Source organism: Heptranchias perlo, chromosome 2 (genome assembly GCF_035084215.1).
Source record: "Heptranchias perlo isolate sHepPer1 chromosome 2, sHepPer1.hap1, whole genome shotgun sequence".
Lineage (NCBI taxonomy): Eukaryota > Metazoa > Chordata > Chondrichthyes > Hexanchiformes > Hexanchidae > Heptranchias > Heptranchias perlo.
The window spans coordinates 64,801,743-64,818,614 of record NC_090326.1 but is presented as its reverse complement, the minus strand read 5'-3'; the positions used below and the strand labels follow the sequence as shown (position 1 = coordinate 64,818,614).

The following is a 16,872-nucleotide window of genomic DNA, read 5'->3' as shown; positions in this document are numbered from 1 at the left end:
AAATTCACTCTGCACATGGCTGAAATAAATTAGAGGGAACCTTGCTGTCCACTAGCTTTTAGTGATTTCTGCACTTGGACCCCTAAATCTCTCTGCTCCTCCATAGTTCCTAGCTTCTCACCATTTAGAAAAATACCCTGATCTATCTTTCTTAGATCCAAAGTGAATGACCTCACATTTTCCCACAATAAACTCCATCTGCCACAGTTTTGCCCACTCACCTAATCTATCAATGTCCCTTTGCAACTTTCTGCTCCCATCTACACTATTTACTATGCCACCTAACTTAGTGTTGTCAACAAACTTAGATATGCCGCTCTCCAGTCCTTCATCCATGTCATTTATAAATATAGTGAGAAGCTGAAATCCCAGTACAGATCCCTGAGGGACACCATTGCCAATTTGAGTACATACCCATTATCCCTACTCTGTCTCCTACCTCCTAACTAATTTCCTATCCAAGCCAGTAGTGCCTCCAATTCCATGCACTCTCACTTTTATTTACAGCCTCTTAAGTGGAACCTTGTCAAATGCCTTATGGAAGTCCATATAAATAACACATCTACCACATTGGTTACCTACTCAAAAAATTCAATTAGGTTCGTTAGACATGACTTACCCTGTACAAATCCATGCCGACTCTCTCCAATCAGCTCTTCTGTTCATAGTTACCCTGCAATCCTATTGCCCATGTCTTGGATGATCCCCTATAGCTCCCCCCACCACCCCCACAAGTGTACCACTTTTAAATTCTTGTTCTTGTTTTCAAATCAATTCATGGCCTTGCGCCACCATACCTCTGTGGTCACATCCAGCCTTTTACACCCCCCAAACCTTCTACTCTGGGCTACTCTCTCCTCTCCACTCCACCAACAGTGACAGAGTTTTCAGCTACCATGTCCCTGCACTCTGCCTTTCTTTCCCTAAACCTCTGCCTTAGCAGCTCTCTCCCCACTTCCAAAAACCTCTTGATAACCTACCTCTTCAACCTTTATTCACCTCCTGTAATGTCTGTCTAAGTGCTTGGTGTCCTTCAACTTCCTGTATAAGTGTACTCTGCTGTTATGGAACCATACTGCAGCAAGAAATTAACAACTTCAGGAGGAGAGGAGAAAATTGGCATTAAAAAATAAATCACAAGATGAGAAAACCTGAGGTCAAAAATGAAACATTTTTGTTTCTGTTAAATTATTTATTGGGCTTTTTATTGTTGGCCACAATGTACAAAGGGTTGCACTTTGATTGTCTGAGGGAGTTTTTCAAGCTGAGTGGAATTTACATGATAATCTGGCTAATATTGACATTCAAATGGCATTACCATCACCGAATCCCCCACCATCAACATCCTGGGGGTCACCATTGACCAGAAACTTAACTTGGCCAGCCATATAAATACTGTGGCTACAAAAGCAGGTCAGAGGCTGAATATTCTGCGGTGAGTGACTCACCTCCTGACTCCCCAAAGCCTTTCCACCATCTACAAGGCACAAGCCAGGAGTGTGATGGAATACTCTCCACTTGCCTGGATGAGTGCAGCTCCAACAACACTCGAGAAGCTCGACACCATCCAGGACAAAGCAGCCCGCTTGATTGGCTCCTCATCCACCACCCTAAACATTCACTCCCTTCACCACCGGCGTATTGTGGCTGCAGAGTGTACCATCCACAGGATGCACTGCAGCAACTCGCCAAGGCTTCTTTGACAGCACCTCCCAAACCCGCGATTTCTACCACCTAGAAGGACAAGAGCAGCAGACACATGGGAACAACACTACCTGCACGTTCCCCTCCAAGTCACACACCATCCCGACTTGGAAATATATCGCCGTTCCTTCATCGTCGCTGGGTCAAAATCCTGGAATTCCCTTCCTAACAGCACTGTGGGAGAACCTTCACCACACGGACTGCAGCGGTTTAAGAAGGCGGCTCACCCCCACCTTCTCAAGGGCAATTAGGGATGGGCAATAAATGCTGGCCTCGCCAGCGACGCCCACATCCCATGAACGAATAAAAAAAATATTTAGACTTGAGGGCAAGGCAGAGACATGTGTAGTTCTGCCAGTTCTTGGTATTCATGTCTTGTTCACATTATATCTGGGTGGGGACTCATTCAGCGGTCATTCGAAGTATTTGACACAGATCAATAAATCAAGCCTTCTCATTCAATTCCCAAGCATCCTAGTTAATTGACATCCTCAGGTAATAGTTTTGGTTGACAGCTGTGTGGGTCAGATCCGTGAGAGCAGCAGGATCTTTGATTCCTCGTTGACTCTTTGATGGACAGCTCTGAGGCCAGGGGCTTTTATTTGTTAGTCGTTGCTCAGGCCACCAGCCAGTCAGCCAGCAGGCAGACTATTCCAGCCCGTAAAACGAGAGCAGCCGGATTCCAAGGATCAATTTTATGGTGCAAGGTAGTGCAGGAGAAGCGCCTTTTGACAATTCAAATTGAATCGTACAGGCAGTAACTATTGTAAATATATCATTTATACTAACTACTTTTCATTTACCCATTTAATGTTAAATACATTAATTTATTGGTTTATAGCCTCATCCATGGTCTGAAGTCATATATTCAATATGCCAACCAAAGATGAGGAAGTTATGTTCCTATGTTCATGTAATAGCACTGTGACTTGTTACATTTACCTAAATTTCGGGCACACTCTGGTTCCAAGCAGATGCAAGTTCTACTTATGAGAGTGATAAAATTCTAAATCCAAGTAGTATATCTGGCGTAAAACCCAATAATGTAACAACCACCTTCTATTTTTGGCTTATACATTGAGCATTTATGTCAAGATCCCCGAACCCAGCTCCTGCCAACCTCCCGAAAATAAAAAAAAGGTAACTAAATAATGAATTAATAAAACAAATTGGAAAAAGGAAAAGACAAATGGCACTGATCCATTCTGACTCGGAAGGAACACCCCTCCCCCCACCGATCAAAGCACTTCACAGAATCAGGCTTTCCCTTTCTCTAATCCTCACCCCCACAAAGATGAGTATTCACTACTATAGTTTTGTAGACTTCAAGGATAGAGAAAATAAATTTATTGAATCACCCTTTTAAATATTTTCACCAGAATATATTTTCCACTCCTACCTATCTGATCATTGCCAGAGCATCTCTGCCAGTAGTTTCTCTTCCATCCCATGCATTGTCATTTCGGGAGTCTCCCAAGGATTCATCCTTTGCCTCCACCTTTTCCTCATCTACACGCTACGCATTAGCAACATCATATGCAGATGTGGTATCAGATTCCACATGTATGCTGATGACATCTGGATCTACCTCTTCATCAATTTTCTTGACCCCTCCACTGTTTCTCTGCTGTCAGACTGCTTGTCTGACATCCAGTCTTGGATGAGACACAGTTTCCTCCAGCTAAACATTGGGAAGACCGAAGCCATCATCTTTGGCTCTTATCACAAAATTTGTACCCATGCCGCCAATTCCATTCCCCTTCCTGGCCACTGTCTCTGGCTGAGGCAGACTGTTCACAACCTCAATGTCCTATTTGACCCCGAGCTGAGCTTTTGACCCCATTTCCCCTCTATCACAAAGATCACCTACTACCACCTTCGTAACATCATCCACTTCTGTCCCTACTGCAGCCAATTGCCACTGAAATCCTCATCCTTACCTTTGTCACCTCCAACATGATTATTCCAGTGCTCTCCTGGCTTTACCTTTCATAATCTTCAGCTTATTCAAAACTCTGCTGCCCAAATCCTATCCCACACCAAAGGAGTAATTTTAACCTAACTTGTGTGGTGGGAAACGGATGGGATTGGATTGGCCATCCGTTTTATAACCCGCCCGATTTTACTTTTCCTAGACTTCAATGGAAAAGTTAAAATCAAGTGAGGTGTAAAACAGGCAGTCGATCTGATCCTGTCAGTTTCCCGCAGGGTGGGCTAGATTAAAATTACCCCCAAATCCTGACTGATTATCATAAAAGAAAGTCACTCTCCTTCCTTGTTCTTAACCCCACCCCACCCACACCACCCCTGTTCCTGGGTCTGTAGCTAAATTCACCATATGGTATGAGCTGTACAGACCTAGGCAGTGAGGTTGCTACAATTGGCATTAAAATGTCTGGGCTAGGGAGGTTAAAAATTGGAGAAAGTTTCCAGTCCTGCTTATGATCCACTGATTCCTGCCAGAAGTGCACACATTTGTACACATGTTCCTGGTTAGGGCAAAGTATGGGTTTATCTGTGATAATCCCTAGACACTTGTACATAAAGAATGGTCACTTGGGCATAGTACTGGAGGGCCAGTGTTGGCTGCACAACTGTAACCCAACATGAATTACAGCTGTTAGATGAGGGGAGAAAATCAGAGGAAAAGTGGAAAGGAACAAAGCCACTTTTTTAAAAAAAAACAAGACGAGTCTTGCAGTGTAGACAGGAGGATAAGTTCACCCATCCCATGATGGCCCCAGCAGGAAACCATGTTCAAAGGGAGTGTGGGCTGGAGATAATGCTACAATACTGTAGCGTGGATTTTTTGTTAGGGTGAATTTACCATATATATATTCCTTTGCATAGTTCCTGAATAGAATGTGTAGCATTTCAGTATATACTGTAAATGGAATTTCCTGCTAATAATCTTAGTTTCTGTGAATGTTCCAGGATTTTTTGCCATTAATGAAACATTTCAGCATTGAAGGATATTCACAGAATGTTATTTAGAAAATAATTTGCTTGGACACTATTGTATAGTGCATGCACTGGTCATTTAAGTAATGTTAGAAAAATTACAAATATTCAAAGTAAAAAAACTTATTAAATGCCAGCTTTGTTTCTCGGGAAAACTTTTCTATGATTTCAACAAAATTGTATTGGAAAATATTGTTGAATTGTCAACATGTTCCACCAATACTGTCTTTAGGGGATCATTGACAAAGTTTAAAAACCTTTAAAAGGTTCTTGGAGAAAATGAAAATATCTGTATCACAGAAGGTGCAAGATACATCAGCCAGAAGGTGTCATATTGTGAGTGTACCATGAATCCCACTAAATTAATCAAAATTGCAAAGGTTTGTTTTGTTAATGATTAAGAGATCAACTGTAAACTGTTATGTAGAAAATACGTTGTAATAAAATATTTTGTATCCAACATAGTAACTAAATTATTAACTTTTTAGGAGCAAGCCGGGGAAGTGACTCGAGTACATTTGGAGAGACTGTATGTTTTCTCACTGATGTGGAGTATAGGGGCCCTACTGGAGTTAGAGGACAGAAGGAAAATGGAACATTGGCTGCGAACACATGAGGCTATTCAGCTAGATCTGCCGAGTATCCCAGCAGGGAGTGAGGACACAATGTTTGACTACATTGTACATTCTGATGGTCAGTACCAAGATAATCTAGTCAATGAACAACTCTAATTACTTAGGCTATTAGGTGGAGCATCTTGAAATAGTGGTGCTCTAGCATGAGAGCAAGAGGAGGAGCTGACCTAGCTGGATCTCTGGTGATATTCATAAGGAAATGAAAGGGTGCAAGGTCAGACAAACCTAACCAATTAACTGCATGCTGCACACAAACATTGAATGGGTTTATTTTTATTTTTTAATACATTTTGATATACTGTCCATTCATTAAACATCTTTGAACATTCAACATACTACGTATGCTGGTGCCACATTTGATATTCTGAGGAGTAAGCTTCTTCAGGCTTGCCATCAATGACATTCCATTATCAGAAAACAGGCAATGGACTTGTGCGGACCAAAATGTAGCTGAAAATTACTAAAAAATAATGCAGAGGGCAGTTGAGTTTTATGCCCCAACTTTAACTTGGGATCTGGTTTTACTGGCGGGACTGGCACTGGGTATCATTGCCCCAATCCGCAGTTAAAATCAAGTTGGGGTCGGAATGATAACATTGGGCCCCAACATTTAAATATTGATGAAGCCCCCCGCCTGCCTGCGGTGGACGCCTTCCCCACGACCAAAGCCGGTGGGTTTAAAATGGTGGAGGGTGCAAAAGCATCGGGAACACTGCGGGAAGCGCCCGGCTGCTATTTTAACCACCTGCCTGTTCCATTACCCCCTGGAGGGGGTGGAGCAGCACGGTTAGAATTGAGCCTTTAGTGTCTGTTCAATCTGGGATGTACCCTCACAAAGGATTACAATTTTGCATTCTGTTGCTCGTGCTATAGTTAGTGCGCTGTCTATTGAATAATATGTAATCTACCCTCTATCACTCTTTTTGGAAGCTGCACATTTCATGTCTTCTAACCAAGGCTTGCCAATAACATGGCTTAAAGTGAGGAGATAAAGTCCAGGTTTTATAACAATGATTATAGCTATTACTGAGAGTCATGTGCATAATATTTTACAATTGCCTCCCTGAAGAATGGCATGAATGTACTTGCTTAAAAAATCCATGAGTCGAGATCAGCCTGTTTCCATACAAGATTCAATTGCAATACTTTTATCTCTTTTACTTCTTTGGTTCACAAAAAATTATTGTTATTGTCATGAAACATCATAACAATTTGGGGAAAAATGAGTAATTATTCTTCATAACTATTCTCAAAAAATGTTGTTAACATGTTCTTAGAGCAGAAGAGACATTAGTGGGAGGTTTAATTACTCATCCTGATGTTGTTTGTGAATAAACCCGTCAGGCTTGAAAAGTAAGATGATTTATTTTACTGGCTTCTTATGTTTCTGGTTTTTTAAGCTTGGACTAATATCTTTGCATTCTTTCTACAGCATATTATATATGCTAACACTTTTGTCCTGAAAATTGAGGGCTATTATTGAATAAGGTTATTCTGTAAACCACAGCAGAGAATGCGTTGGATTAGGTCATTAATTTCTGATGATAATTGAATACATTTTCAATGATCGAGCTTCTCTTTATGTTATGATCCAAAATGTAGCTGATCAGTAGAAAGTATGAGGCTGGAGCAAAGGTTACCTGATAATTAATTGGTTGACTGGACAAGGCATGAATAAATTGATCAGAATTGTCAAAACTGTTCAATTCCAAAGAATGCAGTGAAACATTTGTTTCTTAATAAATAATTATTAACTGTATATATCTTTTAACTAGGTAAATGGTTGCATTGGAATACAAATGTAGAAGACTACATTTATCCCACTGACTGCAGTCCAGAATATGGCTCCATCCTTGTGCCTAATGTAGACAATGTGAGGACAAATTTCCTCATCCACACAATTGCCAAGCAGGGAAAGGTAGGATAATTTCACTTAATATTGATTTACTGTTTACTGTTCTACATCATATTTTCTGGCCAGTAAATAGGTGAATAACAAATTGGATCAGCTAACAGTTCATAAATGTTTGCTCTCCTCATTTTTAAATCCTTGCATTTTTTGGTAAGCTGGTTACATATATTTGTTGTGATTTTAAAAAAAATTCTTGGAATATGGTCGTTGCTGGCAAGGCCAGCATTTATTGCTCATCCCTAGCAGCCCTTGATAAGGTGGTGATGAGCTTTTTTCTTGAACTGCTGCAGTCCTTGTGGTGAAGGTGCTTCCACAGTGCTGTTAGGTAGGGAGTGCCAGGATTTTGACCCAGCAATGATGAAGGAATAGCGATAAATGTCCAAGTTGGGATGGTGTGTGACTTGGAGCGAACTTGGAGGACATGGTGTTCCCATGCACTTGCTGCTCTTGTCATTCTAGGTGAGAGGTTTGGGAGGTGCTGTCAAAGAAGCCTTGGTGAGTTGCTGCAGTGCATCTTATAGATGGTACACATTGCAGTCACGATGCACCGGTGGTGGAGAGAGTGCATGTTTACGGTGGTGAATGGAGTGAATGTTTACGGTGGTGGATGGGCTGCCGGTCAAGCGGGCTGCTTTGTCCTGGATGGTGCCGAGCTTCTTGAGTGTTGCAGCTGCACCCATCCAGGCAAGTGGAGAGTATTCCATCACACTCCTGACTTGTGCCTTGTAGGTGGTGGAGAGGCTTTGGGGAGTCAGGAGGTGAGCCACTCACCGCAGAATACCCAGCCTCTGATCTGCTGTAGTAGTTACAACATTTATGTGGCTGGTCCAGTTGAATTTCTGGTCAATGGCAACCCCGAGGATGTTAATGGTGGGGGATTCGGCAATGGTAATGCCATTGAATGTCAAGGGGAAGCGGTTGGACTCTGTCTTGTTGGAGATGACCATTGTCTGGCACTTCTGTGGCGCAAATGTTACTTACCACTTATCAGCCCAAGCCTGGATCTTGCTGCATGCGGGCATGGACTGCTTCATTATCTGAGGAATTGCGAATGGAGCTAAACACTGCAAATCAAATAGTCAAAATAGTCAAAAAAAAGTTTTCCTAGTGCATTAAAAAATATTGCTTAATATTGTGCTGGTTTTTCTACTACATCTCCTTACTTTTTTTTATCATAGGCCGTGTTACTGATTGGTGAACAGGGTACAGCTAAAACGGTGATCATCAAAGGATACATGTCAAAATATGACCCTGAGTCCCACATAGCCAAGAGTCTCAACTTTTCGTCAGCAACTACTCCACTAATGTTTCAGGTCAGATATCATTTCTCAAGTCGCCTGGTGCTACAAATAAACACAAAATTAATTGCATGAATAACTAAAACAAAAATATTAATGAAACAAATAATTGGGTATATATTTGAATTTGTTGTAATTGTATGCAGCGTGATGATGCAGTCTAATTTTATATTGTGCTGCTTTGTTTAATTACTTTTCAATAAATGATTCTAAGTTATTGCTTTCTTCTTTAAGTCTCCTTCCCATATAACATACACACTACCCAGTGGAGTCAGGCAGCCAGGTAATCAGCGCTCAGATCTCTGAAAGGATACTAGAAGGTGTGACAGTGATGCAAATCAACTCTATTTATGTTTTTTCGAGGAAGAGGGGAAGCAAAGGAAGGACAGCAGGCAGGGGAGGTTGTAGTACGTTGTTAACCTAGAACCCAGATACACAAGCTGAGGTGCACTTACCTGGATTTGTCAGACAACTATGCCTTCATAGACAGAATTGTGCTGCATTCTGGAGCCTGACCTCCAGACAAACTCCACCAAGGGCACTGCACAGCCAGGGTATTGTCAAGGGTCACCACAGCATTTGCGTTTTATGGCTTAGCCTCATTCCAGGGTGCCCCATGGGACATCAGCAACATCAGTCAATCTGCATGCATACAGCAAACAATTTCATCATAAATTCCATGGACATTGGCAACAGCATGAGAGAGTGCTGCACCTTTTCCAAATGGTAAAATTTCCCAAAGTCCACGGTATTATTGATGGCATGAATTTTGCAGGGCTATGTCCCATGCCCGAAGGGTGCAGGAAGCAAGTCCGAAGCAATATTGGGTCAGGCAATATTAACTACAAATTACACATAAATTTATTAAAAAACATAATAAATATGTGTAACTGGCATACATACCTTTTGGGTGAAATCATAGCAGTCTGTTTCCCTGTTCTCCTGGTATAGCTGAAGAAAATGATGCTGCAACTTGAAGAATCACCTCATTAGAATGAGTTACGGTTTTCTATCTGAGGGGAAATTTAAGATTTATTGTTGCCAAAACCAATGGAAAATATTCAGTGTTCTGCCTAAAAAGAGAAATCATGGCAAAGTATCCATTATGATTACATAGAGCATATTTAAACAGTTGACTTTGTGTTACAGCGTACAATTGAGAGTTATGTTGATAAACGTATGGGTACGACATATGGTCCACCTGCTGGGAAGAAGATGACTGTCTTTGTTGATGATATTAATATGCCTGTGATTAATGAATGGGGAGATCAGGTAACTAAGTAGAATTGCATGTTGTTAATCTTAAACCTAAAAAGATGGTGCATTGATTTGTCAGCCTACAGAGGCTATTTCAAAGTGAATAGTGTACATTACAGAATGTGTTTCTTGAAGGATCAATTTTTTGTTACGTTTTCATGCAGGTACAATAAATAAATATTACAAAACAAGTCACTTTTTGATTCAACTTGCCGAAATATAACCTTTAGCTATGCAGAAATATATAATGGAAATCAATTTTTAAAATAAAAATAAAACTTGGGTGGCATTAGACCATGTAATTCATCAGTGCCATTGGCATGAGTATTATATCACCTGATATGGTTTATTTTTCTCATGTCATGATTCCCTGTCATATTTTTAAATTATTCTGCTTTCACTGTTTGCTGCTCCAGCTGCACCTTTACAGGTGACTTCTTAATGGAACATTAAGGCTGGGAGACTTTTTGGGGATAACTTTAACTTTTAACGATAGTGTAAATGGGGTGATATTGTTATGACTTGTTATAATGGGCGGCCAATCCAATATCACCCTGCTAACACTCTCGGCAAATGTTGAAATGACCCCTTTGACTCATAGCTCGTTCTGGAGAGGGCAGTAATGGTTGGTCTTAATGCTTCAACTATGGTGAACGCCAACCATAGAACACTGTCTCATAACAAACATTCAGATTCTCTACATTTCTGATTATGGCGTAAGCATCTGTAGGGGCTGCATATAGTGTTTTGCCATCCATTATTGCATGTTTTATATAGATAAAAACTTTTATTTCCCTTACCTTATTTCCACAAAGACAACTAGATTTGATACAATGTATAATTGTTCTGCAGAAAATGTTTAATGCAATTTCCCAGTTCTCTCATCCATGGCCTAGGTAGGCTGTGCACCAAGCCGTAGGGGCTAATATTATTTGGAAACAATCATTGCTAGTACCACTCGGTGGTCAGGTTGTAAGATTATTTGGCCAATTTGCTTTCTTCAAGATAGGAACACGGGGTTAAATTGGACTGCATAGCATCCGATTCTCAGGCTCTATGCTGCCCCATAAGGCCCCAAAATGGCGGGCAGAAGCGTGTGCATACTTCCAACAGGAAGTGCGCCACCCGCTCTATTGGAAGGACAAACAAGAGGCGTCCTCCACTCACGCCTGAAGAAGGTGTTATCATATTTGCATATGCAAATAAGGGGCCTAACACCTGCTTCAGGACCCTGCTGCAACATTGGTTTGCCCCGAGGCAACCAGCGCCAGCACTGGCTGCCACTGGCAACCCTAAACAAAGTTAAGTACTTACTAAGTAAACACCCGAGCACTGCTGCTGCCAGCACCCCCGGCCTCGACCTCCGATCTCTCTTCTCCCCACCCGGCCTCAACCTCCGATCAATCTCCCCATCTGCCCCGACCTCCGATCTCTCTTCTCTCCATCTGGCCCCAACCATCGATCTCTCTTCTCCCCACCTGGCCCTGACCTCTGAACTCTCTTCTCCCCGCCTGGCCCTGACCTCCGATTACTCCCTGTTTTTTTCAAAATATTAGAAAATGTTCAGACTCTTACGGATTTCTTCTATAACAGCAGATGTGCTGGGATAAATACCTGCTGTAAATATGCTGTACAATAGTTGCTCCCATGTCTCTGATCCAATATCCGGGGCTTCTTGAACCTCACCACTTGTGTTAACAAAAATGGGCTTTCCCAAATTTTACCCCCAGATACCATTATCTGTCAGCTCTACCAAAAACTGACAGTATTCACTCATTTGGCTGAGGCAAATCATGGGCAGTTATGACGCAATCTTCTCCAGTTGGGACTTGGGCATTTAGTTTATTGAACGTAGGAAGGAAAAGTGGAGACAGAGTAAAGTGGGTTGGTAGATTAACCTGCCATCTCTGGGACACTGATTTGAATCTGTCTAGACTGATGGTGTGATGGATTCCTCCCTCTGTTGTGCATTGAATTTGGCCAGTCTAAATCTAGTTCCTAGCTAGTATCGGTCCACGGGTACAAACTGCCCTTAAATTTGAATGAATTGCCATCAAGTTAACAGCTCTGAATCAGAGGCCGTGGAAAGGCTGATGTGGGGGAAATGGAAATGTCATGATGCTGTGTTGAGAAGTGCTCATTTGATGTTGAAGCCAGGGTACTTTGTTGAGCGAGAACGGTTGGAGCTTCACTTTATATCCAAATGATGGTGTACCTAACCTGAGAAAAAAGAGTCTTGCATTTATAAAGCACCTTACCACATCTCTCAGAAACATCTCAAAGGTCTTCACAGACAATGAATTAATCTGTGTGCTGATTCGATGTTCTGTTTGCCTGGGCACACAGCAAGATTTCACACACAGCAATGAGATAGATGAATGACCACTTGATCTGTTTTTAGCCATTTTGGTTGAAGGAGGAATTTTGGTCAGGATACCAGGAGAACTCCTTACACTTTTTTGAATAATGTCACTGGATCTTTAATATCAGCAGAAAAGGCAGGTAAGATCTCAGTTTAATATCACACACAAAAGGACGGTGGCTCTGACAATGCCATGCTCCTTCACTGTCGCACTGGAGTGTCAGCCTAGAAGATTATAGAGTAAAGTTTGCACATTCACGCTCCCATAGGAACAGGAGTAGGCCATTTAGCCCCTCAAGCCTTTTCTGCCATTCAGTGAGATCATTGCTGATCAATGATCTAACTCCATGGGCTCGAATTTAGCAGGCCTGCGGGTTCCCAGCGGGTGGTCCTCCGGGAGCGTGGAAAACGCGGACGGCTAATCGTGTGCGTCCCCCACGCGATCGCGGGATAATTGGACCCATTAAGCCCTGCTTCCGGGTTCTGCGCTCCCCAGCTGCGTGCCGGCCGGCTGCGCATGCGCAGTACCGTCGACGCGATGTAGGAGCTCCAGTTAAAGGGGCAGTCTCCCAAAGCCCCTCCTGCTACAAGCAAGCGGTTTGAGACGATGGCTCAGCAAAGGGGAAAGGCTGCGCCCCGTTTTTCAGATCTGGCACTGCAGCTGATGCTGGAGGGCGTGAGGAGGAGGAGTGAAACACTCTTCCCAGAAGATGGGCGCAAGTTCCCTGCCGCCGCAACCAGGAAGGCATGGGCAGAGGTGGCGGCGGAGGTGAGCAGCAGGGGCAACACCCCAAGGACTTGGGAGCAGTGCCGCAAGCGCTTCAATGACCTGACTAGGTCTGGCAAGGTGAGTACACCAACGCACCCTCCCACATCCCGTCCCCACCATCACGCCAAGCAGATCACAACCCCCTCCTGCACAGCCACCACTGCGCTCCATCAGCAATCCTCACAGCCACTCATTCACCATCCTCACCGTGCACGCAAGCACCCACCGTCCCTGACCCCACCCGAACACTACCACACACCCCAATCCCCATGCAATGGGATGGGCACGTGGCCCACGCTTCCTCCCATCCGTTGCGCGCCACGCTCAACCCAACCACACCGATGCTCGATGCGTCTCACGATGCAAGACGCACCCACTCACACATCTGTGTTTTGCCTTCACAGGAGAAGAGAAGCAAGAACAATAGGGAAAGGGCACGCACCGGAGGTGGGCCGCCGCAAGTGGTGGAGCTCACCGACGCAGAGGTGGAGGCACTCGACCTCGCCCGCACGCGACATTGCCTGTCGTTGGCCGATGGCGAGTGTGTCGCTGCCGAAACGGCCGGTAAGGGAAAGCTGACACTCAACACCCATGATCGCGAGTTACCGTCTCATCACCTGCCATCAGGCGCACTGTCAAGTTGGTCCACATGCCTCAAAGTGCCCTCTGTTCTCTTGCAGGTCCGTCTTTGGGTCAAGCGAGCGTGGAGGGCGATTCCTCAGAGGACATGGCGGTCTCTGAGGGTGCATCGTCACATCAGAGCCAACCATCCACCAGCGCAGAGACACGCACCTCGGTGGGTCCCCCTCGCCAACTAGTTGGGGTAGCACTTGGTGAGTCACCGCGCACGAGTGAGCATGAGCAGACCCTGGTGGCAGGGGCAGCCGTGGAGGGTCCGCGACGGAGGGAGCACTCATCTCCAGGCTCTGCTCAGCCGGACCCAGATGCTGAACCCAGGGGGCCACCAGTGAAAAGGAGAGTCGTCGAGGGCCACCAGCTAATTGCTGAGGTACTGGCAGAGGTGCCGCGCGCATTGTCCACAATAGCGCAGGCGATGGAGGAGTCCAACTCCTGCATGTGGGCATTGGTGGCGCAGGCACAGGAGGGTACCGGCGACACAGTGTCGCGGGTAGGTGCGGGACTGTCTGCGGTGGAGGACAGGCTGGCCTCCCTCGAGCGTCACGCACAGCTCCAGATCGAGTCCATGCAGGCCCTGACAACGTCTGTACGGATTCAGGGTGAGCAACATTCCGACGCCACCAACAGGCTGAGGGATACACTAGGGGTGGCCTTGCAAGGCCTCACACATGCCATCCAAACTGCCGTCCAGCAGGGTGGAAGGGGTGATGTGGGCCGAGGCCAAGAGAGGGATGATGGTGACCGGGGACATGGAAGCGGGGACGCCTCTCAAGGCGTCCCCACGTCCCACCCGTCGCCCACCTCTCAACCAGTACCCGCAATGGTGCCTCCTCTCCAGGTGGCCGAGTCTGCCCCTGCCCCGGTGCAGGAGGAGCAGTCTGTGGAGGTGCCGTCACGGGCACCGAAACCCAGGGGCCGTCCGCCAAAAGCATCTACCCGGTCAAGGCAAGAAGACGAGCAAGCTGCCACTACCTCTGCTGGAGCCACAGGGGTAGCACCACGTAGGGGTTCCCGGAAAAGAATTGCAAAGGCCTTATAATCACAAAGGGAATACACCAGGGTGTTTATTATTTTGTACTTTTTTTCTTATATAATGTCACATTCCAGATATTAAATAGTCTATTCTCACCACTCCTGCCACCTCTCGTCCATTCTTCCGCGGCTTGTGCAATAGTTGCGTTCCGTGGAGGCCATCATGACGGCGAACACCTGCTGCCACCCATTGGGCACACTGCTGTGGGTGCAGGATTACTGGCAGCACTCTTCAGTGGAGGGGGCTGGTGTGGCCGCTCGCATGTGCAGGTGAGGAGATGCGAGCACCTCGCAGTGTCTGACTCTAGGAGAACCGTTGACGTATGAGTGCCTCCCTGGCCCGGCGACCATCCCGGTGAGTCGCGGCTCGGCGCATGGGTCGTCCAACATCCTCTGGCGCGTCCTCCTCCTCCGCCTCCTCCTCCTCCGCCTCCTCCTCCTCCTCCTCCTCCTCCTCCTCCTCGCCCTCGCCTTCCTCAATGTGGGTGGCGGGTGTGGATGGGGCCTCCTCCAGCGGCACCCCTCTCTGTTGGGCCATGTTGTGCAGGGCACAGCAGACAACTATGATTCGTCCCACTCTGAATGGTGTGTATTGGAGCGCTCCCCCAGAACGATCAAGGCACCTGAAGCGCATCTTGAGAAGCCCTATGGTCTGCTCAATTGTAGACCTGGTAGCAGTGTGGCTGTCATTGTACCGACGCTCCGGCTCGGTGATGGGGTTCCTCAGAGGTGTCATGAGCCACGTGTGGAGGGGATACCCCTTGTCGCCGAGGAGCCAGCCGTTGCCGGAGTTGGGTGCCTGCAGGATGGGCGGGACGGCGGACTCCCTGAGGACGAAGGCATCGTGGCAGCTGCCGGGGTATCTGGCGCACACGTGTAGGAATCTCTGGCGGTGGTCACAGATGAGCTGGGCGTTCATGGAGTGATACCCCTTCCTGTTGATGAACAGCCCTGGCTCATGCGGAGGTGCCCATATTGCGATGTGGGTGCAGTCGATTTCACCCTGAACCCGTGGGAAGCCGGCCATGGCATGGAATCCAACCGCCCTCTCCATCTGGCTGCGCTCGTCCATGGCGAAGTTGATGTAGTGGGAGGCCCTGTGGAACAACCCATCGGTGACCTGCCTTATGCACTTGTGTGCAGAGGACTGACAGACCCCGGTGATGTCCCCGGTGGCACCCTGGAAGGAACCGGATGCGAAGAAGTTGAGGGCAGTGGTGACTTTGACGGCGACAGGTAAGAAGATGCTGCTTGGTCCATCAGGGAGCAGCTCGTCGTTAAGGAGGCTGCAGATGTCGGCGACTACCTGGCGATTGACTCTGAGCCTCCATATGCACTGCTCCTCGGAGAGGTCCATGAAGCTGAGCCTCGCTCTGTACACCCTGTGCGGAGGGTAGTGCCTCCTGCGACGCATCTCTCTCTGCGGTTGCCCTCCCTCCTGCTGTGCAGGTGGGTGTGCCGCAGCACCGTGTTGGGGGGCCCCATCTCTCCGAGGCGGACGGCGTGGACTGCGAGGCTGCTGGGGCTGGTCATCCTGTTCGTCCTCCGACGATGTCAACGCACCACCCATCTGGCAGGTGTTGGTCTGAGGGGTTGTGCAGGGTAGGTGGGTGGGTCCTCGGACTGGGGCTGCGGTTTCGTGTCGGTCTGTCCTCTGGCTTGGCGGGGGGTGGTGGAGGGCAGGGGTTGCCCTATGTGACGCGGTGGCCTCCTGCGTGGGTGAGGGCTCTCCCCCGTGGAGCGCACCTTGGCACCTGCCACAGGCTGCTGGCTGCAACACGCCTGGTTTGAAAGGTACTGTTTCCCCCAGTGTGGGAAACTGACTGCGTTGAACCTAAAATCCCACACTTCCTCTTTTGACAGCTGCTTCAGCTCATTAACTGACCACAACGAGCAAGTTAAGTACTCTCAAGTGGAACCCCGCTGGCTTTAATTGCCTGCGGGATTCCCACCAGCGGGGCTTGCGCGCGCAGCCCCGCACGTCAGCACGGTACCCGGAAGTGGCCGGGATTTCGTCCGAATCCGGTCACGTGACCGGAGATCGGGATTTTCGGGGCCCCCCCGCTGGAAACCCGCAGGTAACCCGACCCTAAAATCGAGCCCCATATACCTGCCTTAGCCCCATTTCCCTTAATACCTTTGGTTACAAAAATCTATCAATCTCAGAATAAAAATGAACAATTGAGCTCGCATCAACTGTAGTTTGCGGAAGGGAATTCCAAACTTCTACCGCCCTTTGTGTACGGAATTGTTTCCTAACTTCACTCCAGAAAGTCCTGGCTCTAATTTTGAGCTATATCCCT

General features: G+C 46.5%; 1 protein-coding gene across 1 annotated transcript in view; it reads left to right on the top strand.

Moving 5' to 3' along the window:
* Nucleotides 1-16,872, top strand: part of dnah5 (dynein, axonemal, heavy chain 5) — a 227,265-nt gene that overhangs the window by 105,803 nt on the left and 104,590 nt on the right. Inside the window, exons 44-47 of the mRNA XM_067995817.1 lie at nucleotides 5,154-5,358; nucleotides 7,076-7,218; nucleotides 8,391-8,525; nucleotides 9,660-9,782. Coding sequence (XP_067851918.1) covers nucleotides 5,154-5,358; nucleotides 7,076-7,218; nucleotides 8,391-8,525; nucleotides 9,660-9,782 — 606 coding nt within the window. The remainder of the gene's footprint in view (nucleotides 1-5,153; nucleotides 5,359-7,075; nucleotides 7,219-8,390; nucleotides 8,526-9,659; nucleotides 9,783-16,872) is intronic.